Below are 20326 nucleotides of genomic sequence, written 5' to 3' on the forward strand. Positions count from 1 at the left end.
ATATGAGAAACCCCATATGTTTGGGAATTTTTCGCATCACTATACTACATTGTTCCTAAATCTTAGCCGTTAAGGCTGTTCTGAAAATATTTTTTTTTTCGAAAAAATTCGAAAAAAATTCTTAAAATTCAAAAATCCCTTAATTCCTGAGGATTTTGGAAAAAAGTTTTTACATGAACATGTGTATATTATATGAAGTATATTGATAAGGTAAAAATCAAATTTTATTGCATATTCATCGAGAAAATAAACTAACGAATCCCTCAAAATTGAGAGGGTAATCCTCCTCCTCTCAAATAAACGTACATACGGGTGCACCCTTAATTATTTAGATTGCAAGATTCAAAAAAGCTATTAAAATTAGAGACTAAATAAATAGCGAATTGATTCATATGGATTTATGTAATTGTGAACATTAAAAGAGTTTATTTATTGATCTAATAAAAAAAGATAAAATATTAATGAGAAAATTGAAAGAATAGAGTGTCCCATTCACTCGTGTTGGTCGCAATGTATCATTCTGGGAGACATTGCCTCTGCATGTCTCCCACAATGGCACAATGTTCCTTGGAGAAAGACCTGGAAGGGGTCCTTTCTCAAGGTCAGGGCCCCCTTCTAGTCTTTCTGGTCCTGGAAGGAGCGCTTCTGACTGGTCTGTGCGCTGCTTCCAGGAAGATCAGGAGATTGCTCGAAGTTCGCGGCAAGTGCATTCCGACACCACAGATGCACTTGCCGCAACATATAATTGCGAGTGTCTGCTGCTTTGGTCAAAAGAAGCAGCAGACACTCGCAATGCGAACCGAATTGTCCCAGAAAGACCTGGAAGGGGGTCCTTTCTCAAGGTCAGGACCCCCTTCTAGTCTTTCTGGTCCTGGAAGGAGCGCTTCTGACTGGTCTGTGCGCTGCTTCCAGGAAGAACATGAGATTGCGCCAATAAGCTCCTATCAACAAATTTTGACTAAAAATATAAAGTATCCTTTTGTGATTTAACGAATAGCTCAATTTTAAAATAGATTTGATTCTAATAATAAATTGAATGAGTTTCGCTTACGTTTAGAATTTAATGATTTATATGATTTTTTCGTTCACAGAAGAGTCATTGATATCCAATATCAAAAAAACAGCAAAGACACACCATAATAAATGATATTGAAGCTAAATATTACATATTTCAACATATCTAAAAAATTATTATAAGATTAGATCTCATGCAATGCCGAGCAGTTTCCTAAAGCATAATTACTTATTTATACAGAATCAATTATATAATATTCACATTGCAAATTATATACATTCTCACGAAGCAACATGAAATAGACTGTCCGAATTTGAATTCAAATAGAGATCTACTTCAAAAGGATTTCTTACAATATGTAATCTCGATGTTGATCACTGGAATACAAGGGATGCACGTAATTTACAAATTGTTGCAAAAATAGTAGTGCAACAAAAATTTTATTTTTAGCTTGTCACTTGATATATAACAATTGCAAAAACTCAATCAAAAATAGGATTTGAACAACTTTTTAAAATTGTGAGAAAAATTCTATCGGCACATTCTATTCAATTTTAAAGTATTTCTTTCATATTCCAATCGATTATTCAATATTTGCCGATCACAAATTTTAGTTCAAAATTCAAAAAATCCCTAATTTTAATTTCAGATGAAATCTCGCAAAAATAACATTGTTTTAACCATATAAATATATATTTTATATATTGTATAGTGATTTTTTAATATTTTTATGAGTAAAATCGAGAGTGAGGAAATGTGGATTACAAAAAACGATAGAAATGAATAGTTTACATGGGAATTCAATACTTACAAGTATTCAATGTCACTTTTGTGCTCGAGATTTTGACTCTAGTATATGATATCGATTCAACATATTAAGGATAAATATCGCGAAAAGATAGACGCTCTTGTCCAGCGTGTTACACATGCCTTCACTGTAGCTGCCCATGCAGAATGTACAATAGTTTTCAAAATTCATCCTGATTATGAAAACGTTTATGTTTATTCAACAGATATCGATGGATTTATTCCAGATAATATTTATCCTCTTATTCCACAAATCTTACCCGATGAATTGCATCAGTTGAAATGCATGAAAATGGAAAAATTCGGAAATGTCTCTGGGCCACTCTACTTAACATCGATCAGGGTGCAAAGCCCACTTGACAATGCATTTGTCAGCTGCATATCAACAGCAGAGATTAAATCTTTTTCGAATGACCAAATCAAGGAAATCGAAAACATAATCTCCCAATGCAAGTACGATTTTCAAACTGTGCTTGAGCATGTCAGGACCCTTCCTGTTTCCGAAATCGAGAAATGTCGCTCTTATAAGTTTTCAGTCGAAAATATCAACACAGATACAGCATTTGAGTCAATTTTTTCATTTTTCTATTATGCAATTAATGATACTGATGTACCTATCGACTGGAACCAAATAATAGCTTTTATTGCTGAAGCTCAGAAACATTATAATTCAGTACCTTATCATAACTGGAGACATGCAACAGATGCGACGCAATTCGTTTACTACTTTGTTTCAATGGAGCCTGTCAGTAAGATGCTTACTTCACTTGATAAATTTGCTCTTCTTTTGTCCGTTATTTGTCATGATCTTGAACATAATGGTCATACAAACGATTACCATAGAAAGACAAACTCAGACTTTGCTAAGGAGTCCGGTCCAGATTTACCACCCCTGGAAAATCATCACCAGAACTTAGCCAAAGTATTAGTCAGAAAATTCCTTACTTATACGCTTGATCATCTCTCAGAATCGAAGAAGGATGATCTGTTCAAGCTAATTACAGAGATTATATTCTCAACCGATATGAGTAAGCATAAATATTTCGTTGATAAAATAAACGAAAACGTCGGTAAGCTCGATTCCTCTCTTGAATCGCATATTCTTGCATGCCAAGCAATTATGAAGCTGGCAGACCTCTCAAATACCTGCAGACTGTTCCAAGATGGAGCAAAAATGGCAAAACGTCTAACAGAAGAATGGTACTTGCAAGGGGATGACGAGAGGAGGCTAGGGCTTCCTATATCTAAGGGTATGGATAGGAATAATCCAACGCCTTTGCCAGTAGATCAAATAGGATTTTACAAATACTGTACTCTTCAGCTTTTGATGGCTGATCAGAAATATTTTGGTTGTTTCGAAGATGTTGTTGCCCAGTTTAACTCAAATCTTAGTACATGGGAAAAGTTAGCCAAGGAATTATAATCATATTTATAATTTTAGTTTAGATTTCATACTTACTTTGTATATTAACTTTCTTTTATATAAAATGCATTATAAAACTCCATGTTTTTGATTGAAATTAATTTCACCTTAATTATTTTAAAACATACTATGTTAACCCATCATCCAGCGCAGATTGTCTGTATATATTTTCATTATGGATGTTATTATTATATCGTGCATGATTAAATGCATTAAAAAGACGAAATCTCCTCATGATGATGAGAATTTAATGGATGATAATATTGTCGTTGGTGAAGATATCATTAATAATAGTGGTGATGATGATATCACACTTAGTCAACCAAATGGTGGTGAAAAAATTTAAAATAAAAATGAATTATTGATTTTGCATACCCTAGAACTAGATTTCTCATTTTCAATAATTTTATATGAATTTTCTATTATTCAAATAGGCTTCATGATATGGAAATATAATTTTTTATAATAAAATCGAAAAAATAAGAAAAATATGGATTGTCCAAATGTTTCTACAATAACAGAAAGTTAGGAGCTTTGCATCTGGACACCTAAGAAGGTTTATTTCAAATAATTTTCCAAAAAATTCAACTTGATTGACGTCTGATCCTGATTCACCTCCACAAGCTGATTTCAAAGCATAAAATTTAAAGCATCTAACAAAACTTGTATTGTAATTAAAGAAAAATTGCTTTGCTTCGGATTCTGCCATAGCATAATCATATTCTTGGTATTCTTTATACTCTCTACCATTTTCACTAACAGCTGCTCCTATCTTGACTGGTCGACATGGAAGGCTTGATGTTGTGATTTCGAAAGATTCGATTGTAATGTAATGCCAAGGAAAGCAAACTGAAAAATACCCACGATTATTCTTTGGAATCCAATATGATGTGAGAGAATAATCAAAATCAAAAGCCTTGTTTATTTCGCGACCATCTAAATGATCAGATTCTTCCAGTGAAATAGATTGGTAATAAGCGTTTCCACGAAGGTTATATAAGTGTCGTAGTATTCCATTCTTTTCTAAATACTTAAAATGCAATTACAGGAAATAACTAAAGAAATAAACCTTCTCTTGCTCTTGGCTAGCTAAATTGCGAGTAATATGTTTAATTAATTTTAAATCCCCTTCCAAATATATTTCACGTTTACCGATATTTTTGGAATTCTACCCACTGCTATGAAAAAGTTGGAATTTGACAAATTTCTAGAAATTGAGATGATCTTCAAAAAATTAATTTTCAATTTTATTTTAGTTTTCGTCATGATAAATAGCATTGACATGATATTTTATTTAACATTCATTGTTCATGTATAACTTTCTGTAATTTTTTGATATAAAAATCAATGAAGTGTACGCTCACTTACAAAGCCAAGTCCTTTGTAATAAGTATTCCAGAAGATGGGATTGGCGCTTTATTATTTGATGAAGCAAGCAAACAGACCAAAATAGCTCCTAAGAGAACAATAATCGTTTATAACAAAAATGGAGATGAAATACTGATAAATAAAGATACAAAAATAAAGGATATTGGTGTTTCAACATTTATAGTTAAGGATGCTGGCTTAAGTCTTGATTGGAAGACTGTATTCTTACTTGCATACTTGGGTCCATTCAGTATTGCTATAGCTTTCGTGTTATTACTGGGTGACAAATTAAAATGGAACTGCTATTTCACAATTGGATTTATCATGTGGGAACTTCATTATGTAAAAAGAGCATATGAAGCTATTTCAGTTCATGCTTACTCACAATCATTAATGCCATTCATCGGTGTCATGAAAAATGTTGTCTATTATTGGGGATTTACCCTTTTAATTACTTATAATATGTACAAGAGATCGCAAACTATTGACAAATTAGAGCTTTGTCAAATAATTGCTATTCCACTTTGGTTTGTCAGTGAGTGCTTAAACTTTTATTGCCATTACACACTTGCTCACCTTCGTCCAAAAGGCTCTAAAGAACGTTTCCTTCCAAAAGGTTTCTTATTCAATAGAATAACATCTCCAAATTATACATTTGAAATTAGTGGATGTATATTCTTTGCTGTTTATACTCGTTTAATCACTGCTGTGATATTTGCCACTGTTGGTGGTTCATATATGCTCATGTGCGCACATCAAAAGAGAAAAAGTTACATTAAGAGATGGCCAGAAGCAAAGAATCGAGGAAGAATAACACCATTTACTTTCTTATAAAAATATAAAATTATAAAAATTCAATATTATTGTAACCTTTATGGTGCATAAAAATGATTCTAAAAGTTACAAAAATGAATATTTGACATATATTACTTCAGTGGTATGAAACTTAAGGCTAAATAGAAAACAAAAAAAAAATTACGACTTTTCATTGAAATTAGAAAAATTTTATTTTTTCGACTTTGAATTGAATTTTTTATTATGAGTGTGGAATTGACTCACAACTATGAATATATTGCAGCTCATATCAAAGATTACATTGAAGATAATAAGTTCTTTGATACATTTGCAAAGGAAGATATATGTAGAATCATGAAAAACGCAAATCTAACGCCGAAAGATTTCACTCTTCTTAACCAATCCACATCTGCAATTAAACCATATGAGTTATACGTATGCATTCGAAATGCTAAAGTTTCGATTAAAAACAGCAAAGAAGCAATTTTATTTCTTAAATCAATGCAAAAGTTCTTGAATCTCCAAGTATTAGATGGTGTTATTGATTTTTTATGAGAAAATGAGAAAAAGGCAGTGAAAACTACAAGAAAAGCCACCAAACGTCAAACAAAATTAAATTCAATCCAAGAACCACATAATGACAATGAAAAACCATCAACAAACGCTCAAGACAGAGAGAATGAAGGCGATTTAACTAGAATTCAAGATAATAAAGATATTATAAATGAGATTCTACGAAAATATCATGAAATAGAGAATTCGGGAAATACAGAAGAAATAGTTAAATTATTTGCAGAATATTGCGAAGTAGAAAATGAAAAAACTATGAGAGAAATAATCAAGAAGGGGTTTTTGACAAGGGAGTTAAAGATCATAAGAGTCTTCATTATGCATGTGGTAAAGGATATCTCACATTTATTAAATATCTTGTTGAATGTGGATGCAATATAGAAGCATGGGATAATAATGGATTCACACCGCTCATGCATGCATCCAAAAATGGTCAACTTGAAGTTGTAAAATATCTTATCTCAGTTGGAGCAAATAAAGAAGCAAAAACTAATGATGGATCTACTCCACTCATTATTGCATCAGAAATAGGTTTTCTCGAAGTTGTTAAGTATCTTATATCAGCTGGATCTGATATAGAAGCAAAGGATCAAAATGGATATACACCCCTCATGTTTGCATCAGCTAAAGGTCATCTTGAAGTTGTTAAATATCTTATATCAGTTGGAGCTAATAAAGAAGCTAAAACTAATGAAGGACATACTTCACTCATTTGTTCATCAATTGAAGGTCAGCTTGAAGTTGTTAAATATCTTGTCTCAGTTGGAGCTAATAAAGAAGCAAAGAATAATTATGGATACACCTCACTCAGTGCGGCAACAAATAATGGCCATTTTGAAGTTGTTAAATATCTTGTCTCAGTTGGAGCTGATAAAGAAGCAAAGACAACGTATGGACAAACACCTCTCCTGCGGGCATCAATTAATGGTCAACTTAAGATCGTTAAATATCTTATTTCAGCAGGAGCTAATAAAGAAGCAAAGGATAATAATAGATATACTTCACTCCTTATTGCAACCCAATTAGGCAAGCTTAATATTATTAAATATCTTATCTCAGTTGGGGCCAATAAAGAAGCTAAGGCTATAGACGGTAAGAATCCACTCACGATTGCAACTGTATTGGGCAATCTTGAAATTGTGCAATATCTTATCTCAGTTGGGGCTAATATTGAAGCAAAGAATGAGAATGGAACAACACCTCTCATGGCTGCAGCAGCAGGTGGTAATCTGGAAGTTGTTAAATATCTTATCTCGAAAGGAGCTAAAAAAGATGCAAAAGATATTGCAGGATCTACTGCACTCTTCTATGCATCAGCTAATGAACACCTTGAAATAGTCCAATATCTATCTTCGTTGTAACCAAATAAGCCACTCTTTTATAATGACGTTTAAACGTTCAAGTTTTCTATTTTTTTAGTCAATTTTGGTCAATTTGTAGCAATTATAAATATAGTCTGTTTTGAAGACTTTAAATATAGCATATGATCAGTAATTATTAAGCATGTTATGATATGAGCATGTAACGGAAAGATACTTGAAAGTATTGTTATTTAATAAAGGTTGACAATCTAAAAAACTATTTATCAGATACTAAATTGATATCGATATTTTATTTTAGGGTTTTCCTACATGTGCAAAAAATGCGCAAAAACGATTATTTTACATTCAAACTGCGCATTATTTGTGCGTTTAAAAATCTATCCGCGTAAAGTAGTCAAAAGATGTAAGCATTTTTTCTTTAATATATTTTGCATATGCAATTGTGGCTATACTTTATTAATGGTTTTGATTATTTATAATAGTCAACTCCACACTTTTTCAAATGCGCAAAATATGCGCAGATTCAATTTCATTTTTGCGCATTTTTTGCACCCCATGTAAAACCCTTTTAATTAAGTGAGAAAACTAGATAAATTAGTAATATCCTCATATGACTATTAATCTTTTTTGTTATTAAAATAAAGATATGTTGATATTATAAGAGCATGTCAGAAAGTGGTAAGTGCATCCTTAATAATTGCATTATTTTAAAGAATGAAAATGAAAAATATAATATTGTGTGTTAGGATGTACACTCATAATAAAAAGTATATTATAATTTTTAATCTTCTAACAATAAAAAAATATATAAATTAGTAATGTCCTCATATGACTATTAATCTTTTTTGTTATTAAAATAATGCAATTATTAAGGATGAGCATTATTTTAAAGAATGAAAATGAAAAATATAATATTGTGTGTTAAGATGTACACTCATAATAAAAAGTATATTATAATTTTTAATCTTCTAACAATAAAAAATATATATATAAATTAGTAATGTCCTCATATGACTATTAATCTTTTTTGTTATTAAAATAATGCAATTATTAAGGATGAGCATTATTTTAAAGAATGAAAATGAAAAATATAATATTGTGTGTTAAGATGTACACTCATAATAAAAAGTATATTATAATTTTTAATCTTCTAACAATAAAAAATATATATATAAAATTTACTTTCTTGGTGTTCTAGATGCTGTAGCTCTTTCCTTTTCCAGTCTTTGCAGTCTAGCAATCAAAGTAGCGACTGCTTTTTGTATTTTTGACTCATTCCATTGGCCAGTGACTACAAAGCATTGAGATAGAATAGGAATTAAATAACTATTATCGAAATTCTTTGTAGGTGAAATATTTTCGAGAGAAAATTCTTTTTCTCTGAGTTTTGAAGCATTTTCTTGGTACAACAATGATAGTTCTTCAGCATTTTGTTGACTTGCTTTCAGTTTGGAACTCAAATTTAGATTCTTTAGTTCTAATTCAGCTTTATGATCATCGTATGCCTTTTGTACCTTCTGGAGCTCATTGACATACTTATCCTGTTCATCTTTCATGATTTTTTCGATCTTTTTCTCAAATTCTAATTTATTATCGTTCATTTCTTTTTTAATTCCAATGTTTTCGGCTTCAACTGCTTGTATCTGCTGTGTATATCTGTTACATCGTGTCTGAAGTTGAAGAATATTGTTTCGTAATTCCGAATTTTCTGAAATTAACTTTTGGAACTCTTCTTCTTGCTTTGTTTTGTTTGCTTTGGTGGAGGAAAGTGATGTTTGCTTAACTTCATCGATAATTGTACGCGCTTTGATAGGAATTTCTGCGAAATCTGTGTCGGATCCAAGAATTGGACGAAGTTCGACTTCCATGTTAGTCAAAACGCTGCTGCATTCATCAACAAACATGGAAATGCATCGAACATCGTTTTGATCGTCGATTTCTCGTTGAAATTGTGAAGTTAAAATGTGTTTTGCGTTTATAAAGGTAGATTGAAGATTTCGAACGAAATCAAGAACATTATTAAGGATGTTGTCATCAGAGGAGTCAGGGAAATACTGTAATAATGACTTCGTTCGACGGTTTTTCTCATTAATTATTTCAATCAGTCTTCCGTTGACAGATGAAAGGAGAGAGACGACTGCGAAGACTTTGTAGTTCTTCTTTGGCATTAATATGTTCATAATGTCCTCTACAGCTTTGTCGGAACCGGTTGATGCTTCAAAAATAGGTGTTTCATTGGATTCACTGACCAAATTGAGGGAATTTGTAACCGCTGACTTAACAGTTTCAAGAATTGACTCGTTTTTATTGATGGGAACTAAAGATTTCAAAGGAATACTCGTGACATCATCATTATTAACGAATTTAGCAATAAAATTGACTAATCCGTTAATGAGAGACTCGTAACTGCTTCTTTCATCAAAGTTTTCGGTATTTTGTTGAGATTTTGAAATTAATAATTTAATATTTGAGGAAATTTCGGTTTCATTGCCTTTGAAATCGAGTTCATCCTTGATATTATTGACAATTTGCTTGTAATAATTGAGTCCGCCGAGTAATTTAGATTTTTCTTCCTCAAGGTCACTAATTGATCTGTTTAGAGCATCGAACCGCTCATTCTGTTGTTCGCTTTCTTGTTCTGCATTATCAGGAAGTTCTATTTCTTTACTAATTTCTTCTTCGATTTTTGCTTTCAATTTATTTGCCAAAATCATGTCTTCGTTGGTTTCATCAAGTTTCTCTTGTGCGTGTTTAAGAGTTTCTTGTGCTGTTGACTTATAAGAATTAGAAACTTCTCTTTGTGGAGAGAGTTTCATTTCTGTAAAGCTGTTTTGGTTAGCATTTGATGATCTTCTTGAATTTACTGGTGAATTAGCTGATTCGGAAAGCGTAGAAATGGTTTGTTGAAGATTTTCAATTTGATTTTCCAATTTTGAAACTTTTGCTTTAGAAATATTTGCGGATCGCTTGGATAACGTAAGTTCGGCATCAATTTTATGCATTTTGTTCTCTAAATCTCGGATATCATTTAGAGATGTTACGTATTTTTCATGAAGAGAGTTAACTTGCGTTCGATATTCCTCGCGCTCTTTAGTAGTCTGCTTTAACGATGCTTGGAGATCGTTTATTTTCGTTTGGGATTGGTTTGTCATTTGCGAATATTGATTTTTGGATTGGATCAATGATTCTTTAGTATTTTTGACTTTCGTTTTAAGATTTTCTAATTCGAGTGTAAGATTTTCTTTTTCATTACGAACAAAAAATAAATCTGCTTTTAACTTGTCAACTTCTTGATTTTCTTGATCTGAATTGTCGAGTGATAGTGTTGGTGGGGTGTGCAATCGTGTTAAAGCGTTTGATGATAAGCATGAATTCTTTGTTTCGGTAACAATCTCATTTAAGAAATAACGAAAACCAAAATCTATCATTTTGGCAAGATCGTAAGATATTGGTGTGTGTTTTGAAGATTGGAGAGTATTTGATAGTTGTGTTCCCAATTTAGTTAAAAATAACCTTCCATTTGTGAAATCGTTCAATTGTGGAACTTCTTTATCGATGACATCCTTAAGTAATTCGCTCAAACGACTTAATGGACTTGAATTGAGAGCATAAGAGCGACCGGGTGATGTCGATCCTGATGTGTCCATTTTTTCAATATAAAATCAACGATTATTTATATGAAAAAAAAATGTTTCTCAGGTTATATAAAGTCTGTGCAATCAGTTTATAAAGGTCGATGTTCTGACCTTCATTCCAATATGAAGATTATCCACAACCCAGTTCTGAAATCTCACTAAATCAGAAAACATTAAAAAAATATCTCGAATATTTCTGAATTTTGTTTATAATAATAAATAAATAATAAATAAATAAACTTATACAGCACATCCTACACAATGCAAATTCTATGTTAATTATAATCTCAATCAGGAACTTTAGCTCCAACTGAAATGAGATATTTAACGACATCAAGTTGATCCTCTGCATATGCATATAAAAGTGGTGTATACCCATCTTCATCCTCTACATCTTTATCAGCTCCTACTGAAACAAGATATTTGACAATATCAAGATGGCCATATCCTGATGCAAAAAGAAGTGGAGTGCTTCCAGAATTATTCTTAGCCTCTATATTAGCTCCAACTGAGATAAGATATTTAACAATATCAAGATGACCACTTCCTGATGCAACTATGAGAGCAGTCTTATCCTTATCATCCCTTGCTTCTATTTCAGCTCCATGAGATATGAGATATTTAACAATATCGAGATGGCCATGAGCTGATGCTAAAAGGAGTGGAGTATATCCATCTTGGTCCCTTTCTTCTTTATTAACTCCAGCTGAGACAAGATGTTTAACAACTTCAAGGTTGCCTACATTTGATGCAGCAAGGAGTGGAGTTGATTCATAGCTATTCTTTGTTTCTAAATTAGCTCCAGCAGAAATAAGATATTTAACAAGTTCAGGATGGTTTCGTGTTGATGCACAAATGAGTGGAGTTGATCCATCACTAGCTCGTGTTTCTATATCAGCTCCAACAGAGATTAGATATTTGGCAATTTCTGTTGCGCCGTGGATTGATGCAGCATTGAGTGGGGTTAATCCATAATTATTCCTTGTTTCTATATTAGCCCCGACTGAAATAAGGTATTTAACAATTTCAAGATGTTGGCGAAGTGATGCATAAAAGAGCGAAGACCATTCATTATTATCTTTTGCTTCTTTATCAGCTCCAACTGAAATAAGGTATTTAACGATTTCAAGTTGACCTCGATGTGATGCACCAATGAGAAGAGTAAATCCACTATTATTCTTTGCTTCTTTATTAGCTCCAATTGATATAAGATATTTAACAACTTCAAGATGACCATTTCCTGATGCAAACGTGAGTGGAGTGAATCCATTATCATCCTTGGCCTCTATATTAGCTCCAATAGAAATGAGATATTTGAAAATTTCAAGACTGTTACTATGGGATGCTATAATGAGTGGAGTTTGTCCTTTGTTTTTTGTTTCTTTGTTGCAACCACATTCGATTAAATGTTTAACTAATCCGAGATTTCCTTTTACGCACGCCATCAAAAGTACATTAAATTCTTTAATTTTATCTGTCTTCTCCCAAAGTTTTTCATCAACTGCTTTTCCGAAAATTTTATGATTTCCTGTTTTGACAAGTACATCAAAGAATTTGAATTTAATTCTGCAATTTTGCTGAGATAGTCTGGAATATCACTTTGTCTTGAACGAGATTACTCATTTCAGCTAAAAGAAAAATGAAGTAGAAATTATAAAAATAAATTGAATGAATAATCAAATAAATTTTAAATGAATATTAATAGATACTAATTGTTCAATATGATTGCTTTGTGAAGCAATTGAAAAGTAGTGATAAAAATTGAGAGAAAGGTCAGCGATTGGAAAATTTTGGTAAGACTATTTTGAGAGAAGAAAACAGTTTTACTCTCAATCTCGAATTGAGACTTCTTGCTTAGTAAAACTAATAAATATGCATTAAATAGTAAATGATGAATTGTGATTAAAATTTTTATTGAGATGAGGTCAAATTGAATTTTTTATGGTGTTTAATTAAATTTGAGTCTCAAAATCAGAATTTCTGATATTATGTAATGTAGAATGAAATCTGGCGGTTTTGACATCCCATCCCACCTAATAGCAAATCAAAAAAATTTAAAAAAGGGAATTGAAAGGTTTACACGCGAAGGATATGATTTCAAGTTTATAGTCGCATATATAGAAATTGCTTGAAATCAATTTGCATGGTCATAAACTAGGATGTGATTCTAGTACAAATATAAAACATATTTAATTCAAACAATTAAAAAATACTTAATTTTGTTCTTTGCTATTGCCAACAAACTGTAGCAGGACTATTTTTTATTTTGTTATCGTTCGTTTCTTTTTTATTCATTAATTTGATCACTTAATTTGAAAAATTAAAAATTGAACTACTTTTATATCAAGGTTTTTTAATAGAATAGTATTAACTTTGATGGGGTAGCTTCGGCAATAATGATTATAAGGAATCGAATGCTACACTAATTTTCAATTTAATTTTTTTTAATTTAATTTAATTTTAAGGCTGCACTTACGCCCATCAGACTTTAATTCAAATTTTTGACAACTGGCGTGAAGCACCATTGAAATTTAACCTTAAATATCTGGATTGAAGGCCCTGTCATAGGGGCGTAAGTGCACCCTTAATTTTAATTTTATTTAGCTTCAATTGATTTGAGATATTGAGCTATTTCGTCATGACCTTGAGATGATGCCATATCTGCTGCAGTTATAAAAAGCACCTTTGCTTCTTTGTTAGCCCCAACTGATATAAGATATTTGACAACTTCAAGATAACCTTGAGCTGATGCACAAATGAGTGGAGTAAGTCCATCATTATTCTTTGCTTCTTTATCAGCCCCAACAGATATAAGATACTTAACAACTTCAAGATGGCCTTGACCTGATGCAATAATGAGTGGAGTAAGTCTATTATAATTCTTTGCTTCTTTATCAGCTCCAACTGATATAAGATATTTGACAACTTCAAGATGATCTTTAGTTGATGCAGCAATGAGTGGAGTAAATCCATCATTATTCTTTGCTTCTTTGTTAGCCCCAACAGAGATAAGATATTTGACAACTTCAAGATGATCTTTAGTTGATGCAGCAATGAGTGGAGTAAATCCATCATTATTCTTTGCTTCTTTATTAGCTCCAACTGATATAAGATATTTGACAACTTCAAGATAACCTTGAGCTGATGCACAAATGAGTGGAGTAAGTCCATCATTATTCTTTGCTTCTTTATCAGCCCCAACAGATATAAGATACTTAACAACTTCAAGATGGCCTTGACCTGATGCAATAATGAGTGGAGTAAGTCTATTATAATTCTTTGCTTCTTTATCAGCTCCAACTGATATAAGATATTTGACAACTTCAAGATGATCTTTAGTTGATGCAGCAATGAGTGGAGTAAATCCATCATTATTCTTTGTTTCTTTATCAGCCCCAACAGAGATAAGATATTTAACAACTTCAAGATGATCTTCTATTAATGCTAAAATGAGTGGAGTATTTCCATTATTGTTCTTTGCTTCTTTATCAGCCCCAACTGATATAAGATACTTAACAACTTCAAGATGACCATTTCCTGATGCCCAAATAAGTGGAGTATTTTCATTATTGTTCTTTGCTTCTTTATCAACTCCAACTGAGATAAGATATTTGACGACGTCAAGTTTGTTACTTTTTGATGCAATAGCTAGTGGTGTTTGTCCTATATTATTCTTTGTTTCTTTGTCGCAGCCAAATTCAATGAGAGATTGAACAAGACTCAGATTTCCTTCTCGACATGCAAAATGAAGAATGTTGAATTCTTTATTTTTATCTTCTTTTTCCCAAAGCTTTTCTTCAACTGCTTTTCTTATTTGATCTTTTGCTTTGGAAAGTTCATCAAAGAATTTGTAAACTGCATCGAAATCATCTGAATTCTTTAAATCATTGATTTTCTTTAAATACTCATTCTCTATGTTTTGAGAGTTTGGCAATTGAATTGATTCGGATGTTCCTTTCTCATTTTGACTTAAAACATCAATAATACCATCTATACATTTAGTTTCATGTATTTTTGAATAGATTTAAGTGTTGAAATTGCCTCATTGTAGTTAAGAATTGAAACTTTGGCATTTCGAATGCATGTATATAGATCATTTGCTTTGATTGCAGATCTGGATTGTTCAAGCAGAGAAATGAAATCTTCCGACTTTAAATTTGCGTATTTCATGATTTGACGTATATCATCGATTTCAAATACATTGAAGAACTTATAATCATCAATGTAATCTTTGATATGAGTGGCAATGAATTCAAAATCTTGAATAGGTCCTTCACTCATTAGAAAACTAAATTCTGAAGATTACAAATCCCTTTTTGAATTCATAAAATAAAAATTATTACAATTTCATCAACACCGGCTCTTATTTGAAATTTCATCAAAATCTAGAATTGACAAATTGAGAATTTCTGACACTTAAATTATAGACATATAATAATTGATCGTGAATAATACGATGTATTTAAAGTGAGGCGATACAATTTTTATAGAGATGAAATCAAGTAAACTATTCAATTGATAGCCTAAATCAGATTTGAATCTTACTATCGTAATTTCTCATTGCATGTAATGAAAACATAAATATCAATAGCAAATCAAAAAATAAATATAATTTAATTAAAATCACTTGCAATTGCATTCATATGTATATAAATTATGATGTGATTCCAAACAAATATAAAACATGGTTTAATTCAAACAATTAAAAAAACGATAAAAATTATCTTTCGTCGTTCAGCATCAGCATCAAAGGATCATTTTGTCCTTTGCTATTGCTGACGAACTGTGACTGTGAAATCACAAGATCATATTCAATAATATCTTGTGAGTAAGTTGCAGAAACTTTCTGGGTGAAATCATCAACACTTTCGATAGGAACTGCTGTTGCGGGGCTCTGCATGTTCTGTTTCGGTTGTCTAATGATATCCATGCAGATTTTCTTCAAAAGAGGGGTCTGAGGAAGGGCTGGGAAGCATTTCATGTTAGGAATCTTTCCTTTTTCAAGGATATCAATGACGAAATACGATGAAACGCACTTGTCATTGAAAGATTTTGTTGTTACAAAGAAATCTGAGTTCCTAGATTCCTTGTAAATGACTTTCCCACCTATAATTCGAACACCTTCTGCGACAAATTGTCTTGTTGTCTCCGGTAAATCCAATAATGAAAAAATTTTGTTCTTACAATCATCAAGAGGCAGGTTATAACCTAGTGGTGTATAAAGAACATTGGATTTTGTATCAAGAAGCTCTTTCTCTGTGACACAATCGTAGATATACCTCGGAGTTACAAAATTTCCTGTTCCTTTGAAGTCGTAAGGTACAATATAATGACTTGCATCTTCTTTCATCTCTCCTCCATTCATTTTAATGATCTCTGTTAAAACATCCAAATTATTAACGTCGCAATGGATAGAAAACGACATTCCAGCAAAGAGATCACTCTTGTTGGTCGATTCGCACCACCAGTTGATTAAATACTTCTGATGTGGAACGAATTTAGATGAACAATCGTAAATCCACGATGGTTTGATGATTGGAACGTTTTCTTTGAGAGCAAGCTCGATTTTTCGTGATGTACACAATGAATGTGATATAACTATTGATGTTTTCTCGTTATAAAGATCACTCCAAAATCCGCCGTTTTGTTCTACAAGATTTCTGATTCTTTTGTGTTCACTTGGTGTCAAATCGGTAGATGTGAACTGTAATCCTGAGAATGGTGGCAGTAAACAACTGTTTGGCTCAAAACAAGTTAATGATTCAAAAGATTTTTTGACCCATTGGCTTGTAACTACTGGAATATTAATCTCTGTAACTTGGTTGATGCGGGAAGATAGAAATGTAGGAGAAATGGCAACTGTTATATCAGAATTGAAATGAGGAGTGAATTTCCCACCGAGAAGGACGATATATTTTGCAAGTTCTAATGATTCTTGTTGTGTGAAACCGACTATTAATGCATAAACCCTATTAAAACACAAGGATGCGATTTGATGTATTGAAGGAAAAGGAATTCTATCTAATTTCATAGAGTCAACATCTTCTAGTACTGATATAGTTGCATAATATCGTGGAGACCCGTACACTGACATTATCTCATTTTGAGTTGCAATTGTAAGCGTTTCTGTCCCTAATGGAGTTTTAACTTCTCTAATGCCTGGATATAGCTTGTTAAGGATTGATCTTGCTCGGTCTTTGTCGGATGAAACCCCAGTAGAAAACGTAAAACTCCTAAAAGACATTTCTTGAGTGAATTCCTCGCCCGATAAATTTTGTGAACGTTTAAAAATTCAGAAAGATTTTACAAAACATGACAATCAAAATTTTGAAAAAAAAAATCAATAAATTGCTTGAATCACTTCCTTCCAACCAATATCTTGCCTGAAACTCTTGCTAGAGACTATGCATAGTGTATATATGTATAATGCTGAGTTTGGCGAAAATCAGCCAAAACCTTCTTGAGTTATATTATCCCCTTGAATGAAGAAACATTTTGAACTCATAAACTCGAATTAACTGAGTTTACTTTAGGAATATAAAATCTCATTTCTCAATCTTCATATCAGATTAACGGAAACGTATATATGATCCTTAAATTTCTCAGTAATCTCATCAAATATTTCGCTCATGAATCAATACCAGCATCAATTATTTATATTTCTGACACTATTTCGACATTTCTGTATCTGATCAAATTGTGTCATTACGATTTTAGTAAACAATGTATGATTGCACAATAATATCTTGAATTGTGGGTAATTCTGCAAAATACCCTCAAATTTTTACTTTTTCAATTTCCCTGAGATCAAAAATTTGATTATAACCGAGTCAGATTTTAGCATTTGTTCATCATAGTATTACCATTATAAAGGTTCTTTGATATCCTATACTTCCATATCAGTGTTGGTCTCTATTGTATTTCAAATAGTTCTATAATTTGAAAAAAATTCTCCATATTGAGTTGCAAAAGTAAAAAATTGAGGGTAATTTATTATGAGGAACTGTTAATAAGATTTGAAAGAGTTGATAAACATAACATTTATTTAACACAACAAACTGAAATAATAGCGAAATATTTCAGTTATTATAAGCAGATAGCAAATTAATTCATTTCAATGAATTTGTAACAATTAAGAAATAAACAAATATGGTTATTGCTGAAATTAGAAGTAGTACAGCTTGTGCAGAAATAACTAAGCCTGAATCTTTGATTGATTTATTAAGTGCTTCCGAAATGGCCATTAAGCATGGAATTGCCTTAGGGTATCTGCATTTTATATCTGAAAACTCATCAACTTTGTGAAAACCACAGCATTTAAATTCACGGCTGATATTTCCAAAAATTGGGTGCTTTGGATTATCCATCCAATACGAGCCGTATAGTCCAATAAATGATGCTGGATCAAAATATAAGGAAAATCCTCTGTAAAAAATATAACAGCTTTGATATGTAAGAACTGAGCAAATTAAGAATAAAACTGTAGTTAAATTCTTTTTGTATGACATATGGACAGCACATGTGGATACGATTGTTATGAAAAATGTCCATAATAAATCTGATAATATTGAAGAATCGATAATACCTAGTTTTGATTTCATTAACCAATTTCTTATAGTCATATATGTTAAGATATTTGAAATTGCTATTGCTATTAAAATGATTTTCGATAGCAATTGCAAAGACATTAAAAAATTGTCAAAAGATTTTACTTTACATGGCAAAAAAATATTAGGAATTACTATTTGAAATAAAAATAATCGTTTGCAATAGAATTTATTTTTTCATAAATAGTTTACAAGACAAAAAAAATCTCTATAAATTTATATCAAAGGAATCCGTTTCACATTAACAGAAAACATTGATTTTCCGATTATTTTCTGAATTTCTTCTTAAAAGGGGATGATTTTTTGAAATCTTTAAAATCAGGGATACTTCTTGAGTGTGTTACTTCCTTCTTAATTTCCTTTATCATTTGCCTCTTCTCCAAAGCGCGTTGCCAAGCTTTCTTCGCATGATTCTTTGAATCAAAGCCTTCTGGGTTACTTATTGACCTTGTTAACTGCGCTCTATTTGCATCTGGTCCGACTCTTACGATACCGTGATGTGGAACAATTTTCTTAGATGTCCAAGCCGATTTCGACATTAAATCAATTTCGCAAGCGAAGTCCTTCAACGAACCATTCAGGAACCTTGCAACTCGGTCTATGGCCTGTCTTCGCTCAGAAATTTCATGTAAATCTCCAAGTATCGCTGTAAGGGCAGAAGAATGTTCTGGATCAACAGCGTTGACATGTACCAAGGCCTTCTTGAAGTTGGAGACTAATAAAGGCATTTTATGGGTTCTGCCACCGAAGAAAATATTATGCATCTGAGGATCCTCAAAAACGAAGGCTTGAGGACACTGGAAGTCTATATTATTGGTATCTGGCTTGGAAAACAGGCAACCGCCATTAACAATTGAAATTCCGCACATAAAATAATTAAATTTATTTGCAATGCAATCCATGAGCTTCAAAAGTAGTTCACCAGTTGATTTAGCTTCTGGAAATGCTTGTATTGCAAAGATAACTAGATTTAATAAGTGATTTGATCCAAATCCACCTGTTGCTGGATTATCTGTATCAGTAACGTATGTCAATGCTTTCAGGAACATCAGAATTGGTCGAATCTGTGGGTAATGACTTAAATAATTTTTAACTCTTGGCACGTTGAGTGATCCGTTTGCGTTTCCTATGCAAATGTCAATATTATAGCCATATGCTCTGTCAATGCACTTCGCAATTGGTACTTTTGCACCTGGAATTACGAATCCTTGAACAATTAATTGGTGTTGCCAGAATAATTTTGTAATATTCTTAAGGATTCTTACTTCATCTTGTATATCAGGTAGATTTGTAACAATTAAATCAATATCGCTTGTAGGTAAAAACGTATCTGTCGCTGATGAACCTTGTGTGACTACAATACATGGACGAAAATATTCTTCAATGAAATTAACAAATCTGCGTATTGTAAGAAGTCGACTGAGCTCTTCTGATTCGCTTGGTTTTAGCCAATTTTCTAAATCTGTAAGCTCGTCAGTTATTCTGTCTTCTAGCTTCTCGCTTTTATAGCCAGAGCTATTGGCCCATGGTCCCATTCGACTATCTTTTTCGAATGAGACCGTCCTGCGCGCCCACATATAAAATTTTTGACCTCTGTCAAAAACATTGTTTACAAAATCTTTGACGAACAAAAATAATTTACATGACAAATTTATATTTAATTGATTGTAGCTCAGGCAGCATGAACTTAAAGCTTCATTAACATATACTACTATATCATTTGAATTGTTTTATCTGAACAGAATAGTTAAGATTTATGATAATTGATGTTACTGATTTAATAT

At 32.0% G+C, this 20326-nt stretch overlaps 11 protein-coding genes across 11 annotated transcripts, besides 2 other annotated features; 5 read left to right on the top strand and 6 right to left on the bottom strand.

Annotated features, from left to right (window-relative positions):
• Window positions 1–1856: 1856 nt before the first annotated feature.
• TVAGG3_0679470 (3',5'-cyclic-nucleotide phosphodiesterase protein) lies at window positions 1857–3337 on the top strand (the record flags this gene model as incomplete). Its single annotated transcript, XM_001317681.2, has 1 exon — window positions 1872–3245. The coding sequence occupies one exon, from the start codon at window positions 1872–1874 to the stop codon at window positions 3243–3245; it is 1374 nt and encodes a 457-aa protein (XP_001317716.1).
• Window positions 3338–3420: 83 nt separating this feature from the next.
• Window positions 3421–3591, top strand: TVAGG3_0679480 (uncharacterized protein; the record flags this gene model as incomplete). The annotated part of the gene is made up of 1 exon (XM_001317682.1): window positions 3421–3591. The coding sequence occupies one exon, from the start codon at window positions 3421–3423 to the stop codon at window positions 3589–3591; it is 171 nt and encodes a 56-aa protein (XP_001317717.1).
• A 1001-nt stretch (window positions 3592–4592) lies between these two features.
• TVAGG3_0679490 (very-long-chain enoyl-CoA reductase protein) lies at window positions 4593–5447 on the top strand (the record flags this gene model as incomplete). Its single annotated transcript, XM_001317683.1, has 1 exon — window positions 4593–5447. One exon carries the CDS (start codon window positions 4593–4595, stop codon window positions 5445–5447), a length of 855 nt encoding a protein of 284 aa, XP_001317718.1.
• Window positions 5448–5651: 204 nt separating this feature from the next.
• Window positions 5652–5963, top strand: TVAGG3_0679500 (proteasome regulatory particle assembly; the record flags this gene model as incomplete). Its single annotated transcript, XM_001317684.1, has 1 exon — window positions 5652–5963. The coding sequence occupies one exon, from the start codon at window positions 5652–5654 to the stop codon at window positions 5961–5963; it is 312 nt and encodes a 103-aa protein (XP_001317719.1).
• Window positions 5964–6391: 428 nt separating this feature from the next.
• On the top strand, window positions 6392–7339 carry TVAGG3_0679510 (cyclin-dependent kinase inhibitor 2C-related family; the record flags this gene model as incomplete). The annotated part of the gene is made up of 1 exon (XM_001317685.1): window positions 6392–7339. The coding sequence occupies one exon, from the start codon at window positions 6392–6394 to the stop codon at window positions 7337–7339; it is 948 nt and encodes a 315-aa protein (XP_001317720.1).
• A 622-nt stretch (window positions 7340–7961) lies between these two features.
• Window positions 7962–7994: a mobile genetic element.
• Window positions 7995–8478: 484 nt separating this feature from the next.
• TVAGG3_0679530 (uncharacterized protein) lies at window positions 8479–10947 on the bottom strand (the record flags this gene model as incomplete). The annotated part of the gene is made up of 1 exon (XM_001317686.1): window positions 8479–10947. The coding sequence occupies one exon, from the start codon at window positions 10945–10947 to the stop codon at window positions 8479–8481; it is 2469 nt and encodes an 822-aa protein (XP_001317721.1).
• A 199-nt stretch (window positions 10948–11146) lies between these two features.
• Window positions 11147–12380, bottom strand: TVAGG3_0679540 (Ankyrin repeat family; the record flags this gene model as incomplete). The annotated part of the gene is made up of 1 exon (XM_001317687.2): window positions 11223–12380. One exon carries the CDS (start codon window positions 12378–12380, stop codon window positions 11223–11225), a length of 1158 nt encoding a protein of 385 aa, XP_001317722.1.
• A 1015-nt stretch (window positions 12381–13395) lies between these two features.
• Window positions 13396–13522: a mobile genetic element.
• Window positions 13523–14925: 1403 nt separating this feature from the next.
• On the bottom strand, window positions 14926–15216 carry TVAGG3_0679560 (ankyrin repeats (many copies)-containing protein; the record flags this gene model as incomplete). Its single annotated transcript, XM_001317688.1, has 1 exon — window positions 14926–15216. The coding sequence occupies one exon, from the start codon at window positions 15214–15216 to the stop codon at window positions 14926–14928; it is 291 nt and encodes a 96-aa protein (XP_001317723.1).
• A 389-nt stretch (window positions 15217–15605) lies between these two features.
• Window positions 15606–17885, bottom strand: TVAGG3_0679570 (protein localization to site of double-strand break; the record flags this gene model as incomplete). Its single annotated transcript, XM_001317689.1, has 1 exon — window positions 15656–17179. The coding sequence occupies one exon, from the start codon at window positions 17177–17179 to the stop codon at window positions 15656–15658; it is 1524 nt and encodes a 507-aa protein (XP_001317724.1).
• Window positions 17886–18044: 159 nt separating this feature from the next.
• TVAGG3_0679590 (uncharacterized protein) lies at window positions 18045–18623 on the bottom strand (the record flags this gene model as incomplete). Its single annotated transcript, XM_001317690.1, has 1 exon — window positions 18045–18623. One exon carries the CDS (start codon window positions 18621–18623, stop codon window positions 18045–18047), a length of 579 nt encoding a protein of 192 aa, XP_001317725.1.
• Window positions 18624–18808: 185 nt separating this feature from the next.
• On the bottom strand, window positions 18809–20119 carry TVAGG3_0679580 (polynucleotide adenylyltransferase protein; the record flags this gene model as incomplete). Its single annotated transcript, XM_001317691.1, has 1 exon — window positions 18809–20119. The coding sequence occupies one exon, from the start codon at window positions 20117–20119 to the stop codon at window positions 18809–18811; it is 1311 nt and encodes a 436-aa protein (XP_001317726.1).
• Between the last annotated feature and the right edge of the window lie 207 nt (window positions 20120–20326).

The sequence above is a fragment of the Trichomonas vaginalis genome, chromosome III, assembly GCF_026262505.1.
Source record: "Trichomonas vaginalis G3 chromosome III, whole genome shotgun sequence".
Taxonomy (NCBI): Eukaryota; Parabasalia; order Trichomonadida; family Trichomonadidae; genus Trichomonas; species Trichomonas vaginalis.